At 41.5% G+C, this 16371-nt stretch overlaps 1 protein-coding gene across 2 annotated transcripts; it reads left to right on the top strand.

Annotated features, from left to right (window-relative positions):
• Positions 1-746: 746 nt before the first annotated feature.
• Positions 747-15640, top strand: LOC119014778 (calcium-binding mitochondrial carrier protein SCaMC-3-like). 2 transcript variants are annotated; one of them, XM_037090232.1, is made up of 10 exons: positions 747-1539; positions 7763-7886; positions 8121-8208; positions 9368-9479; positions 9707-9865; positions 11073-11225; positions 11387-11500; positions 12119-12286; positions 14236-14386; positions 14494-15640. In XM_037090232.1, the coding sequence occupies exons 1-10, from the start codon at positions 1327-1329 to the stop codon at positions 14676-14678; spliced, it is 1467 nt and encodes a 488-aa protein (XP_036946127.1). In that variant the 5' UTR covers positions 747-1326; the 3' UTR covers positions 14679-15640. The 2 variants fall into 2 exon arrangements, with proteins under 2 accessions (XP_036946127.1, XP_036946128.1); XM_037090233.1 differs by lacking the exon at positions 747-1539 and adding an exon at positions 7506-7520.
• The last annotated feature ends 731 nt before the right edge of the window (positions 15641-16371 follow it).

Genomic DNA, 16371 nt, shown 5'->3' with positions numbered 1-16371 from the left:
AAATAAATGTGTGACATGCATACAAAGTGTATATTCATCACATAAGTATACATGTATTTCCATTCTTAGGCAGCTTAGAAATGCCTTGGAATAATGTTTGACAGCATTTTGTTTTTATTCTCTGTATGAAAATTGGGAGATTTGACCAAGAAGTCATTAACATTTAGAATTATCATGGGGGAACAGTGAGTCTGACTCATGGTCTACACTGGAACACTGTTGGTGAAGTGATCGCTCAGAAATGTCAAAGTCTATTGTCAGGTCCACATGACATCATTAAAGATGTGTATGAAATAGTGACACCATTCTAATCTCCCTCCCTGACTCCTATCCTATCCTGCCAATGCTGACCAGGCACTTTTCTATCCTTTGCTGCACGTCACAGCTCACAATCCCTATTATTAATGCTATAAATAGCCAATAAGCTACCAGCGGTTCATTTTACACCCACAGGACTGCCACAACTCGAGTAGTGGATGAAGCGTTCAGATCCCTCACTCGAGTGACTGTTCACAAAAGTAAAATGAAATTGATCAGTGAAGGGAAAGCTTCATTTAAAAATACCGTACTAGCTTCATCATCCCTCCCGAGAAGCTCAATTCAGTAAGTGGCCGAGACAACATAACACTTGTCGTCCTCCTTTGGCCCCGGCGAAGAACGGCAACACGGCCCCAAATGAAATGAACTCAGTGCCCCCCGCCCCGCCCCCCCCACTCTGTGAGTACGCGCTGCAGCAGAGACAGAAACGGACTGGGTTCAGGAGTGGAGGTGCATTTATATAAATGTCCCTGTTGTTGCTGTGGGCGATATGTGAGCGTGTTCGTTGTAAAAATACAGATAACACACCCGGACAACCGAATTCGTAATAGGCTCTCAGCGCGCGCACACATGTGTCAGCACTGGCCGCGAGACTGCGGTAAAAAGCGGCTGTCTGTCGCGAGCTCCTACTGTGACGGAAACTTTAATTCATCTGAATGAGTTTAGAGATTTGCGCGTGCCGTGTGACGGAGTGTGGTAACCGAACACGGCGATTAATCTCACGAGAGCTCGTCTAAGCCGCATCCACCCATCCAACCATCCATCCATCCATCCGTCCGTCCATCCACCCTGCACCCAGGAGTGAAGTTCGTGAGCAGAAGAAGCGGACGAACAGCGCAGCGCTCCTCCATTCAGCCATCACAGCTCCCGTTGCGGTGTGATGTAGCGGTCCGGTCTCTCTGGAAACAAGGACAAACCTCGCGCCCGTGTCGGTTTTTTTCACAGTGTTATGCTCGGCTCTGAAATTAGCAGTCGACCAGTACAGAAAACCGGCTTCCCCTGTTTCACATGGGCGAAGACGAGGAGCGGTTGTGCGCCCAGACTCGCAGCGGAGGACACGAAGCAAACGGAGATAGCGGAGCATCCCTTGACCCGGCCAGAGAGAGGAAATATGCGGAGCTGTTCACTCAGCTAGACCTGAATAAAGATGGAAGGGTTGACATCAATGAACTGAGGATCGGACTGGCCGCTCGCGGTCTGCACCAGGGAGAGGCAGAGGAGGTGAGGCCGCTGTTATTAGCCTGCTCCAAGCAGGGGAGGCAGGCTGATGCTCGGACAGGTGCACCCACACTTCAGCTCCAACACGCAGGCTAAACCTCCAGCTAACTCTGACGCAGCCCCATCTGCTTTATTTATTATGATGGAGGGAGGCATGCAGTGATGAAGTGATACTGGACCAGCTTATGGCAAATTATAAACAGAAAAGGCTGGCAGAGGTTATAGCCGCAACATAACATGCTTATATCTTAAAGGGGCACTATGTAGTTCAGTTCAAACTCATTTTAACATATACAGTAACAACGAGGTAACAATGCAAACTCTGAAATATTAACTTTTCCATAAGTGAATAAACAAGCTGTTCTCAGAGGGAAATAGGGTCCCAGAATACTGTTTGAAACTAAAAAGGTGGCAGGGTCCGCCACATGTAAGCAGTAATGTTGTTCACTTTGTTGATTCAGTCATGAAATCAAAGAGAGCTTTTTGTTGATACCGCTTTTCCAAGGAAATGAGCGGGTCTACACAGGTTTTTTTGAAACGCAGGTCAACCCACAAAAAAATCGCCCATTGACCCCATTACCACTTCCCGCAGGCAAGGCAGCCCATCTGTGACCTTATCTGAAGGGTTACATTGTACGTCACTGACATCACATTTCACAGTCACGAATCTGCCAGAAGTTGTAACAGAAGAGAAAACAGAAATAGACCCATTGTGAAAGCAGCGTCTGTAAAATGGTGGATAAATTATATTGAGCGTCTCAACCTCCCACGAAATGCCTCGTTTCAGTGTCATAATTTGAGCTGTTAGGTCCACGAAGATTTGGAAAGATTAAATTATTTTATCCCCATTCAAGGTAGCTGGGCGCTAAACCAGAAGTTAGTCGGCTCAGGCGATGAGTTAGGTGTTTTCATAGCCGGGAAGTCGAGCTTGTTTTGGCTTCAGAACACCGCAGCTTTCACAGGATTAAATGGGGCTCCATCTCCAACACTGTGTCCAGTAATAAAACATACTTGAGAAGACCACATCCCAAACACCTGGATGTTGATAACGCGTCTTCACTTCTTGCGTCGAAATTCAGCATGTTCACCTGGGTCTTATGTTTAGATCAGAGCTGAGCTGAGATGATAAAGACCTGTGTCACCTGCAGAGTCAATTGACCCAGGTGTAAATGCCGAGTTTACACATTCCCATTGCACACAAACGCCTGATAGTAGCGGGTTTAAGTGGGAATTTTTGACCAGTGGAAAAGGGATATTAGTTTGTTAAGGCATGAAAAAAATCAGTCAATGAAGAACTTTCTCTTCTGATTAAAATTTCTTCCCAAAAACTACAGAGTGCTCCTTTAATCGGCTGACTTCAATCCAACCTGATTAAGAAGCCGAGCATAGCACCGTGAATGACCTCCCTTCGACATTACTCATATATCCCCAGTGACAAACATTTATATTCGTGTATTCGTATTCTCAGGGAGCTTCTAACTTTGCTTCAAACCTCTAGCAAGGAGTCTGAGCTTAAACGTGACTCAGGAAACTACTTAGAGCAACTCTGAGAGAGGCAGGGACTGGAACTTTAATCATAGTGAGGAGGCAGGGTTGACACCTTGCCTTTGCTTGGTCTTTAAAAGCTGTGATCGGTGATAATGGGCATAGAATCGGCTGATTAATCATAGAATTTATTCTTGATTAAGACATGGCGTAATAATGCACGAATATCTTGCAGACCTTGTAGGACCTACTCTGCTCCTTGCCTGTTGACATGTGACATAGCTTTTTTTCTAACATGTATTCACTATGTGGGTTATTTCAGGAGGCCTACTGAGTTTTTGTATTAACAAGTGTAAAGCCATACTAAAGGGCGCGCACCAGTGAGGAGAGTTATATCACAAGTGGGAGACCACACACAATCTCCATCTGTTGTGTCAGAAATCCCTGTTGTTCTGAGCCAGTTCACTGACTTAGTAACCTCCCTGGTAACATTGAGACTTTTCCAGTACACCACCTAAAACACTGCTCAATAAAGTATGAGAGCACTGTGTGAGGTTACACTCTCGTTCTCTCCGTTACAGCCAAGGCAGCCGCTCTAGTGTCGACGCTGTTGGACGTTTGTACAGCAAACAACAAAATCAAACTCTTTTTTTTTTTTTTCAGAGCAATTTCTCAGACTGTTGAAGTGGTCTATCTGCACACAGTTGCTGAGATGTTGTCCTAGTGCATGCATGGAAGCACATTTCTAGAAAAAGAAAGTATTTTGCATTCCTCTCAGATAGCAAGTTGACACATGCACAGTTGTAGTGCCCACATAACCCACCTCCTCCAGAAGTTAATTAACTTAGATGTTGTTGTGCTTAACACACAGTACACAAACCTTGTTATATCTTTTCATAAAAATTGGAAATTTTATGACTCTGGTGTTGTAGCATTTTTTCCCCCTGTGGTATTGAATATTTGAATATCACCATTTTTCAAGGCACTGTATCACAGTTGGAAATTCCAGTTGGCCTATCATGACAACACTAAAAGCCACATTATGTAACTCCTTTACCTTAAAGTAGCAGCTTCAAAGCCATTCAAAGTTTTCATGTTGTCCTAGTACGCATTACACCATGTAACGTACTGAGTTACTTTATAAAATGACGACTGAGCACTGAGTAAAGCTGAATAAATCTCCATACCTTTCATCTGCATTTTTGTAGCCAATAAGGATATCCAGTCACCAACAGGCCAATGAAAACCCTGACATACAAACATAAAAGCCGGAACTGTGCAGCAGGTGCAAACCTCTTTGATGCCTGCTATTGATAATGCATTGAACAGTTAAAAAGTAACTAATGCCCTGAGTCGAGTTTAGGATGAGTTATTTTGTTACCAGTACTCTTAATTGTAACTGAGTAATATTTAAGCAATGTCACGGCACTGTAGATTTCTACATATTGTTGCTTTAAATAAGTTTAGGGATCTTAAAGCTGGAACCAAATTTATCTGCAAACTTGTGCTTCATTCGCTCCACCCAGGTTATTCAGTGGATGGTGAAGGAATGGCTCACCCCACTCTGCTTCTGATTGGCTAGTACTTGTGGGTTCGGTTGGTTGGGTTTAGGCATGAGGAGTAATGATTGGTTAGTGTTAGGGTAAGGATATCAGGGCTACGCCAAACAGAGTCAGAGTAGGTATCGGAAGTAGAATGGATTTATTAAGAGAAATCTGAATAGATTTGGAGCCATAGCCTTTTTCGTTCCTGTGACAGCTACTTAGTGGTGAATGAAGCCAAAGAAGTTCAAATTGTACATACAGATAGTATTTTTTACCATCACTATGTAGTTCAGACTATTTTACACTGTTTGTTCTGGCTTTGAATAGTATTAGTACGATAAAACAGTGCAGCTGTGTCTCTTGGGTGAGACTGTCATTAATCAACCTCTAGCAGGTCAATCACTCATTTGTGTGGCCTGGTTATAACACCATATAAAGACAACCTGTCCCAGTTTGTAAAGGAATCCAACCCTTAGTGGATGAATATTTTAACAGCCTATCTGCAAAACAAACCTGCTACACTGCTGACCTTGGCTGACAACTGATTTGTCAGTCCTGCTCTATTATTTTCTACTATTTTATTTGTGCCTAGAGCAGACAGTCATTTGAATGGTTGTGAATATAGCTGCATGACTCCTTTTACCACATTCTCTTTTATACATTATCTAGGCCATCCAGACCAAAGCCCATCCTTATCCAATCGCTTAAAGTGAAAGATGGAACACAAAATCCTTCACTTTTACTCTTTTTCACAAACTTAAGAAATTAACTTGTTCTTCTTGCTAATGCAGAATTAAAAGGTAGCTCCCAGGAGATTTGAAACTCTGTTTACAAGTACATTCTAAACTACCTCCTCTGATTATATTTGTGCCTTTAACTCATCAGCCTGTGGTTTATAACTTCAGTGTCACATAGACAGACGGGAAATTTGTATATCCATCTCAGACTTTCTGAAACCTCACAGTTGAAAATATTTCTTGCATATACACACAATAATTCTACAGGTGCAAATGATATTTGTGTGCACAAAACTGTTTCAGCAAGAACTATTTCCACAGTTGCAGGCCTGTATTATTCATTCGTTTTTAGTTGTTTTTGTTGTTGTTGTTGTGTTTTTTACAAAGTTCCACATGCAGAGTTGTGTATGCACTCTTTTCACTTGCACACAAAAGGTGATGTAAAACTGCAGGCAGTGACAATATTGTGAACATTATTTCAAAAGATCAAAATAGTAATGCCTCTCACTTGCTTCCAACTGGGCTTTATATTCAACAAATCTTCCAAAACGTTTCACTGTCAGTGGCTTCCAAAATGATTCATTTACTGTAGGCACTGGCACTGATATGCCACCAACACATAGATGAAAGCAGGCATTGTTGCCTGTCTTCACAGGAAAGGCAACATGCAAGTCTTTAGAGAGATATCAGTAGGGTCTGCAGACACACACAATCTGAAATGGTGTGGATGAATGTCATTAGGTCTACTTAAACATGAACCCCTTGAAAAAATAAGGGTCAGGGAGACTTAATTCAGTTCACTGAAGAGTCCTTATTTCCAAAGTATAAAAAGCCAAGTCATTCCCTCAAATTTAGTACAAAAACCTACTCTGGCATAGAGTAATTAGCTGAAAGCACCTCTATAACTTTTGAGGGCTCTCATGTTGAAAGGCACCCAGTTGCTGATGTGTTCCCAGCTAACTAAGTAAATGAAGTCAAATTAAACTTGGATGTTTTTATACAACTGAGGGCTTGGAGGCTCGAGAGGCAATTTAAAATGTTTCTATGAAATTGAGGCAAATGTGTTGGTTTGGTAAATATAGAGTTACTGAGCAGTCATATTAAGGGTGAAAGAAGAAGAAAGAAGAAAATAAATTCTTTGGAAAATCACCAACAACTAACCCATTATTCTTCACTGTGCAGCCCACCCCCCCAGTTTTAAGGTATCCTAGTAACAAATAGACAAACAAATGGTACTGAAACTCAACCTCATTAAATACAGAGCCTGTGTCATCAGCTGTTGACAGCCCCTAGTTCCAAGCAGAAGATGAATGCTAACAGAAAGTAGAAACAGATTTTTGTACTTTTTTGTTAAGTCCTTACTTTACATAGGAATGTTCATTTTTTTGTGATACACTTTAAAATGCACATATTTGTCATGTTATCTTTATGGAATTGATTTCCTAATATTTCCAAGACATTGACATGGATTCAAAAACCATGTCAATTGAGACTTTTTTTTTTTTTTTTACATAATTGGATTCTACTGGAAGTGTAACATTTTACAACAACTGTCCAATGACAGCTGCGAAGATACATGATATAATTAATATTAATATTTATGTAAGAAATTTCAACTCAAATTTCAAATTCAAATTTTAACTCACACATTTCACGCAATTCAACTCAATACAGCCTGTCAGTCTCCTGCAGTAGGTCTAATGCCACACTGGATCTGAAAAGTACAGTAACTACACACTTTTTTAAAGAAGTGCAGTAGACTAATTTTTTTAACAAACCAAAACTATGCATAAGTCCTGGGTTAAAATATGTCTTCATTTTCACACCAGGATCAGCAGCAGCCAGTGTCAACTGCAAGTGCTGAAGGAGAGCAACGTGTTCTTATTTAACTTTTTCTGGTACAAGCTATTTTTCATTTTTAACAAATCATGCTTTTCAGAAAGTGGTGGGGACGTGTACCGTGTAAATGAAACCTATGTGTTTACTGACGTCATGTTACATTCTTTGAATAATTGTTGCTGCTGTAGGCCAAAAATGTGACGTGCAGGCCTTTAGTTTTAATTTAAATGTTGCCACACTGGTATGTGTACTTCTGCTACAGTGAAGGTGTAGAAAAGTAAACAGTACATGAGAATGTTTTTCCACCCTTCTGTGCACAGGAACTAGTATTCTATGTCTCTCTTTCTCTCTGTGTCCTAGAGATTTTGTTTGCAGCCAGGTAAGATGTGGTTTACTTCTTGACTTTCACAGGGAGCACAGTGCTTTACATCCTGTCCTCTGCTCTCCTCACTTGTGTATGTGTCGCACTTTCTATTGACCACTGTCACTTCCATGCCATCTACATTACCCTACATACCCTCATCTGCACAGCCATACATCTACCCTCTCTACCCGCTCATCACATCCTAACCAGTCTGTTGTCCCTGCTAAATGACTGACAGCCTGCCTCCGTCCCCACAGATAGTCCTCGAGAGTGACATCAACCACGATGGTTTGCTGGACTTCCAGGAGTTCTCCCAGTACCTGTGGGCTCATGAGAAGAGGCTTTGGGTCATGTTCCACAGTGTGGACCGCAACAATGATGGTGTGGGCACACCACAGTGGTGCACATATTCAGATATATTAAATATCAACTTCATACAGAAATTCAATATCACGTTCATATTAACATTAAATATCACTTTCATATCAACATTAAATATCACCTTTATATTAACATTAGATATAAGATATATAGTGACATTAATTATCACCGTTTTGTTTTTTTTTCAAAGAATGCAGAACACTGTTTACAAACAGGTGCTGTTCTTTCTTGTAGGGCGAATTGATGTGGGAGAGATCCAGCACTTACTGCAGAAGCTTGGCATGGAGGTCACCATGGAGCAGGCCTCCAGAATACTGCAAAGGTACAGCATGTGTGCTGTGTGTGCTGTCTGTGTGTGTGTGTGTGTGTGTGTGTGTGTGTGTGTGTGTGTGTGTGTGTGTGTGTGTGTGTGTGTGTGTGTGTGTGTGTGTGTGTGTGTGTGTGTGAGTGAGAGAGAGAGAGAGAGACCCACAAAAGGAAAGAAAATAAAAAGAGGTGGTGTCCAGTAGTTTCCTCCTAATGGCAAGAATTTCACTTTAACATTAATGAAGGGATGGGTCATCTTTAACAAGACGAAGAAGTGCTGACAGGCATTAGCAGGCATTATCTACTCACTCGCATGCCAATGAAACGTGAAGTTTCAAAGTCCTAGATATTTCTGGAGTTTCACAGCACAAGAGTGCTGCGGCATTCTCCCGAACCACTGAGGTCGACCGGGACTTGTTTTAAATAGAAAGAAACAACTCAAAAAACATAATGGCTCCATATAGTGTGCCTAGTGTAATCCAAGATCCCAAATTGATTTGAAAAGTTCTTATTTACACCAGTTTATGACAGCACATTCTACCTCCCTGATCCCAAATAACAATAATAGTTACTTATAATAATATGAAGAATTCAGAAGAGGTCTAATAGAAGGTTTGACCTATCTGGGATCTAACTGATACTAAACATAGATAGTGTCAAGAGACCTATGTAACATATACAAGAGATCATAAATCCTTTTTAGTGCATTACAGAGCGGTACCAATTAAGTGTTTTGCTACAAATTCATTAAGGCAAGAAGAAAACTACACACATTTGAAGAAAAAAAAAAGGTTTATTTTGAGGCAGTGAGGTCTGTGGGACCCCAAACAATGAGAATGTAAAGTGAGTCAAAATCGGAGAACTGGCTATTAGTTATTAGGAGTTCAGTGGAGAGCCTGCTGATGCTGCTCTCTATTCCATACCAAGTGTCATGGCAAGCTGTTCAGCAACTGTTACAGATACCTTCCTTTTGATTACTGTGGGACAGGCAATTGACCAACCAACCAACTTTGTCATTGCAATCCAAAATAATACCTTCTGTTACCTCATATTATGATTATACTGATAGATTAGCAGCTTCTGTTTATTTATGTGATAAATTAAGTTTATCAATTATTTAAATTGTGATGCCAGCAGCCATATGTGTTCTTTATTGGTATAACTCTCACTTCCAGTATGGACAGAGATGGAACCATGACCGTTGACTGGACTGAATGGCGTGATCACTTCCTGTTCAACCCTTTCCACAACATGGAGGAGATTGTCCGCTACTGGAAACACTCCCATGTGAGTTTCCAGCAACCAGTAACAGTAATGTTGCAGATGTTAATGATAGGTGACTTTAGACTTCTGAGAACAGGAGCAGGACACATATAGTGTAACAATGCAAAACAGGAAAGGACAGGTGAGACTTAACATATAGGGTCAGTAGTGGTGCAGAAAATTAAGCAGATGTGTCCAAGATTGTACACTTAACTTAACTGAAAGGTCCTTCAATTTGTAATGTCATACAGATGTTTGACATTGGGGAACACCTGACCGTGCCAGATGAGTTCTCAGAGCGGGAGCGACGGTCAGGTCTGGTGTGGAGGCAGCTGGTTGCTGGAGCGATGGCAGGGGCTGTGTCCCGGACAGGAACTGCTCCTTTGGACCGCCTGAAAGTCTTCCTGCAGGTGGGTCATTTGGCTGCCACTCCTGCTGATGCATTATTATGGATCCCACAGGTTTACTTGCAAGTCCCACCCATCCTACTAGGCCACTGATTGGTTGACTTTGGTGGTTGCATTCTCTACTCCTACCTCAAATTGTTAACAGACATTGTCCTATGGTTATGTTGCTTTTTCTTGTAGTTCTGATACAGTGCTTTATCAGCCTTGTTTTCTCAGTAAACACACTGACCTCTTCAGACTTTGTTCCAGTCTGTTGCTGCTCCCTTTTAGGGTAACCCATCTGGAATGTCTTTAGAATATGCAGAGCAAGCAGATCAGGTGACCATAGGGTAGGCTGGTACCACGCTGGTCCAGTAACTACTCACTGCTGCTGTGACAGCTGAAGAGGACAAGTCATTGCACCAGCTCAGCCAATGGGTGTCTGTATAACAAACCATCTGTAAGAAAAGCACAGACACAGAAACACCAGACAGCCAGTGAGCATGAAGTTAGGATGTAGCATACCAGCTTGGCAATGCAGAGTAGGGTGGGTCTTGCAAGAAAGCCAGTGAACTCCATTATTACACCCTACCGATACCCAAACTTTAAGATCAGTGATGAACGAACTTGTTTAACATTGTAATGTAAGATGTGTAGTATATGCATTATGTTATGCACATGGTATTTAACAGGTCATCATTGTCTTGTGAATCTTCTATCTTGCAGAGTCTGAGCCTCACTCTTTTCCTCAAATCCGATCAGATATTCACTTATACAGAAATGAAACAAAGCACATGGTGGGTAGTTCGGGTGGGTGGTTGGAGTATTCCCAGCTAAAACACAGAGTGAGGTTGGCTCTGCTTGCTGAAATGTCAGCAGCAGCACTCACAAACCTCCTCCTGATTTATAATAGTCATTTTTACAAAGGGCTGATGAAATATTACCAATTGAATATGGTTTAGCAGGTTTGAACATACATGAAGCGCACTCATGTGGCAGAGCATGTGCCGCATATATAGAGGCCGAGCGCCATATAATATCCAGGCAAACGTGAAATTACACCATTAGGTCATTTAATTATTATTTTGGCACTCGAAAATAATGGTGACAACATTCTGTATTTGTACTGCACCTGTTCTTTCCTGGGGTTGGATGTGCACCCTAGCCTACAGTAACATCTCAGATTTTGCCAGATGGTAATAAAATGACTGACCTGGGGGTATGTGTCCAGGTACATGGCTCTACATCTCGGGGGATTAATCTGTGGTCCGGGCTGAGGGGGATGGTCCAGGAGGGAGGCGTCTCCTCGCTCTGGAGGGGAAATGGTATCAATGTCCTCAAAATTGCGCCTGAATCTGCCATCAAGTTTATGGCCTACGAACAGGTCAGTGCACTCCCATCAGTCATCTTGGAGCATCAAATCAAACTACTTTTAATTCTGTGTAAACTTTTTCACTTCCTTTCTTTCATGCTGCGTCATATCACCTCCTAACATCATACATTTTTTATGACGCCCCCCTCCAACTGGTCCTTCTCTTTCTCTAGATCAAATGGCTGATCCGTGGCAGTAAAGAGGGGGGCAGTTTAAGGGTACAGGAGAGGTTCATTGCCGGCTCTCTAGCTGGAGCTACTGCCCAGACCATCATCTACCCCATGGAGGTCAGTTTAACTTTTGTGTAACTGAAAAGTGAAACGATAAGCACGACTGACTATCAAAGGTTTGTAGCCAAGCACCGTATCTCACTGGACTAAGGATGTTCTGAGGATCTTTAAGTATAGCATTGGAGCCTTTAAGCCTCCTACTTATTGTGCAGGGTGTGTTGGTTAGTTTACTTCCTGTCTTCAAAAATTTACTTTTATCTCCGCTATTTTATACTAACTAGGTCCCAACAGCTTGCAAATGTTTTTCTAGTGTATTTATTTATCTAAGCATCTTCACACTGACTAAAAACTGCTTAATTCTGGGTTACACGAATAAACAAGAAACTCGAATATTCTTCAAACTAACGTTAGATGAATTAATCTTAGTTGGTGCAACCCACACTGATCTTAGTGAACTCTGTTTTGACTGTATGAATGACTAGGACACTGACGTCCTGCAAGGTGAAGCTTTTGTAGCAAAGTACCCTAAATTACTGTTGTTATGTTTGAACTGAAGCAAGTCGCAGCATAATAATAATAATAATACAAGTGCATCCAGCCTACATTCCTTTCACCATGTTTCTTTTGAATTCTTCTACTTTCTTCAACCTCCTCCTGTCCCACTCCTTTGGGTAGGTGCTAAAGACCCGTCTCACATTAAGAAAGACAGGACAGTACTCAGGTATGGCTGATTGTGCCAGACAGATCCTGAAGAAAGAAGGAGTCCGGGCTTTCTACAGGGGCTACCTTCCAAACACACTGGGAATAATCCCCTATGCTGGCATCGACTTGGCTGTGTACGAGGTGTGTGTACATGTGTCTAAAGTATTTTTTATCTAATGTTTTGTATAGTTTAACCACTCTTACAAAATAGGTGAACTGTAGTGGAAACCCGGTAACACATCTTTTTATAGGTCTGGTAATTTCATGTTAAGTAGCTGGTAATTGCAGTGTAACATATTTGATTTTCTGACTCTCTGAAGGAAATACAAGTCATTGTTGTGTGATATTGTGCTGTACTTCATGTACTTCCATGATGGGCAGTGTTGTGAAAAGAAGTCTAACTTCGTTCTTTCTTTCTTTCTTTCTTTGGTTTGCATGCTGGTGCTGAACTGCCACTAATAGTGGTGCCCGTTTTTCTGCTTAGTGGAAAGTAGCAGAACAGTATTATTAAATCATATTGGAGTCATTTTCGATGTATTTTGATGTAATTATTTGGGTGTTTTGGGGGTAATTTCAAGGAAACTGCAGATATGTTGCCATGAAATTCGCTGACCTTAAAAATGAAGTGTTACTGAAACCCTTACCGTAACAATAATCACAGAAGGTCTGAGAATTGGACCAGAAATCATGTTATTTGGAGGTAAATAGATTGCTGGTATAAGGAAGTAATGTCAACCTCCAAAGAAAGAACTAATCATTCTGTATTTTTCTTATTGTCAACTGATCCCATGAAAAGACTCAAACCAACAATGTGTTCTAGTCTTCTCTCTTCCCATATACAGCCCTGGAAAAAAATAAGAGACCACTATTTTGTTTTATTGTATTAACTACTGACAACATTTCTCCCAAATTCTTAATAAAAATATTGTCATTTACAGCATGTATTTGGAGAAAATGACAAATGATCTAAATAACAAAAAAAGATACAGGGTTCAGACTTAAATTAAGAAACAAAGAAAACAAGTTCATACTCATTTCTGAACAACACAATACTATGTTTTAAACACAACGTTTTAATTTAGGAAGAGTTCAGCAATCCATAAGTGGTGGAATAACTGTGATTGTCAATCACAGCTATCATGCGTCCTGCCATGCTCTCCACCAGTCTTTCACATTGCTGTTGAGTGACTTTATGCCACTCCTGGTGCAAAAATTCAAGCAGCTCTGCTTTGTTTTATGGCTTGTGACCATCCATCTTCCTTTTGTTCACATTCCAGAGGTTTTCAATGGGTTCAGGCCTGGATTAGGCTGGCTATGAGAGGGTCTTGATCTGGCTGTCCTTCATCCACACCATGATTGACTTAGCTGTGTGGCATGGAGCATTGTCCTGCTGGAAAAATCAATCCTTAGTGTTGGGGAACACTGTCAGAAGCAGAGGGAAGCAAGTTTTCTTCTAGGATAACCTCGTAGGTGGCTTGATTCATGCATCCCCATCACTGATCCACCATTAAATTTTCAATGTGGGTGAGAAACTGTGGCCCGTGGGCCTCTACATGTCTCCATCTAACCATTAGACAACTAGGTGTTTGACAAAGCTGAAAAATTGGACTCATCAGAGAAGATGACCTGACTCAAGTCCTCTATGGTCCAATCCTTATGGTCTTTTCAAAACCTCAGCCTTGCTCTTCTTTGCTTTTCATTGATGAATGGTTTTTTTCTAGTTTTACATTTCTTGAGCCCTGCCTGTAGAAGCCTGTTTAGAACCATTCTCTCCGTGCACTTCTCCCCAGCTGCCATTTGCCATTCTTTTTGATTCCAATTACTTTTGAGGTACTAGTTGAAAAAAAAAGTGGTCTCTTAATTTTTTTTTGCCTCTTGCACCTAATCAGTGCTTCATTAAGTAGAATGAGGTGTGCTTGTGTTGTAATTCAACGGACACTGGAATTGAATGGCTTTCATACATCGTACCGATGCTGATTTCAGAAAAATTTGCAGTGGTCTCTTAATTTTTTCTTGCCTCTTGTAACATGACTTTTCCTCCACACTTTTCCTGTGTTGTCTAAACTCTTTCTAACTGCTCCTGCTTTAAGACTCTGAAGAATGCCTGGCTCCAGAGGTACTGTGTGGATTCAGCAGATCCAGGAGTTTTAGTTCTGCTGGGCTGTGGTACCATCTCCAGCACCTGTGGCCAGCTGGCATCTTATCCCCTCGCTCTCATCCGGACACGTATGCAGGCACAAGGTGAGATATACTGTTGATTCAGACAGATTCTAACAGTGCTGATCCATCTGTGGATCTGCTTCTTATATGTGCCCTCCCCAGTAACCCCTATCATCCTCATCTTTCAGCCACCACTGAGGGTAAACCCAAGCTGACCATGGTGGGCCAGTTCAAGTACATCATATCTCATGAAGGTGTACCCGGCCTGTATCGCGGCATCACCCCCAACTTCCTCAAAGTCATTCCAGCTGTCAGCATCTCCTATGTGGTGTACGAGCACATGAAGAAAGTCCTTGGGGTGGGTTTCTACTGAAACAAAGAAGAGGAACTAAGGCAAGGACTTTATTATACTTGAGCGAGAAGAATCAGAAGAGAGGGGATCACGCAGTTCCTCGGACCCCCGAAGAAAAGGAGAGGAAGTCTAGAATGAGGAGACAGCCATTTAACAGACCAGCGTTCCACTGCTGTATGCTGTACTTCCTGTTGACTCAGTCAGGTTCAAGCTTGTGTAGCTTTCCAGGAGGTAGATCATGTTCACTTATGTTTTCATTCATATTCATGGAAGTGCTTTTACAGAGTGATAGAAATACATGGAATGAGACATTAGCTGCTTTGTGGTAAAATAAAATAGATACAGGTGCACCTACTACCTACTGTCTGCTCATGTCTAACTCCTCAGCATCCTAGCACATACTGTGGCTAAATGAGTACTGTGAAGTGGTACCAGCAGCCTGGGAGCACTTAAGTATTTGAACAGCACCCCGGTGTTTAGTTTGTGTGCTACTTTGAAATGATATATGGGTGTGAGGTGGAAGAAGCACTGATGGCATTTATGATGTTATCACTATAATATTGCTGTCTACATACTTAAAGAGTCTCAGGGTACTGGATGTTATTCTTACTGGTAATATGAGGTGTCAGTGGACTCCAGTTTCACGGCAGTGTAGTAAGGCAGTATTACAGGTAGAGTCCGTTCATTCTGGCCTGAAACATCTTTCTGTGGAAAGTTCCTTCCACGGCCCATTTGTGTGATGTATTGTTGTAAACTTTAAGCCTTCAACACTGCAAACCTTAGCATAGTTGTAATTTAGCATATATTAGTTTCATTTATTCAGAAAACACTGTTATCAGTCTCTGTATTCTGTCCAGAGTCCCTTCAGAAAAAAAAACATTTGTCTGCCACAGTTGTAGTAGTGAAAGATGTACAGAGTAGATGTGTCACCCACATCTGGATCAACATACAGGAGACAGGAGATTAAAGCCAGAGTGAGCGCATACTGATGCTGTGTTATCTGCTGTGTCCGCTTGTTTTCCACCAGGAAACTAGAGGTCAGTGACAGATGATGAGTCATCCCAAACATACAAAACCTTCTGATTGTCCTGACATGTATTTGATTTTCTAAACTTAAATCCTTTTTTGTTTTTTCAAATATTATGTTAATTGTTCCCTGCACTGGAGCTTCAGCCAAAAACCTGTACCTTAGCTACATCCTTAGTCATAGTATGACAGAGGGAATCTACTGCAATTTTGAGAGGAAATTGGGAGCACATGATTGAGTGTGTTTGTGTGCATGGTATTTTATCATATTTAGGTATAACTTGAATATGAACTGCACAAAGTGTTCCTCTGTAGTTTGTTGGTTTAGTTCTGAAGTAGCTGCATGTCAAGGGAGTGGTGACACACTCCCAAAGACTTTGAATGTCATTATTTGCATCCTGGGCAAACACATGTATTATCTGTATAATTATGCTTATGAACGCTGATTCCCCTAAGATTTTTATTTTTTTTCTTCCCTTGCAAGTGAAACTATGAATGCTTGTTGCCACTGAGGCCTTGCAAGCATGACAGACAATATTTGTAAAGCATGAGTGCACGTTTCCAAGCCTTTTGTCAAAGTTTAGCCAGCTAGCTTCACTGTGTGAGGACTGTATTGCCTTTCTTCTATGAGCTATTTTCAACCCATAAGAGAGAGCTATTGTCGTATTTGAGAACAAATGCCGCAAAG

The sequence above is a fragment of the Acanthopagrus latus genome, chromosome 23 (genome assembly GCF_904848185.1).
Source record: "Acanthopagrus latus isolate v.2019 chromosome 23, fAcaLat1.1, whole genome shotgun sequence".
NCBI lineage: Eukaryota > Metazoa > Chordata > Actinopteri > Spariformes > Sparidae > Acanthopagrus > Acanthopagrus latus.
The sequence above is the reverse complement of the archived record's forward strand: the minus strand, read 5'-3'. Positions and strand labels throughout refer to the sequence as shown.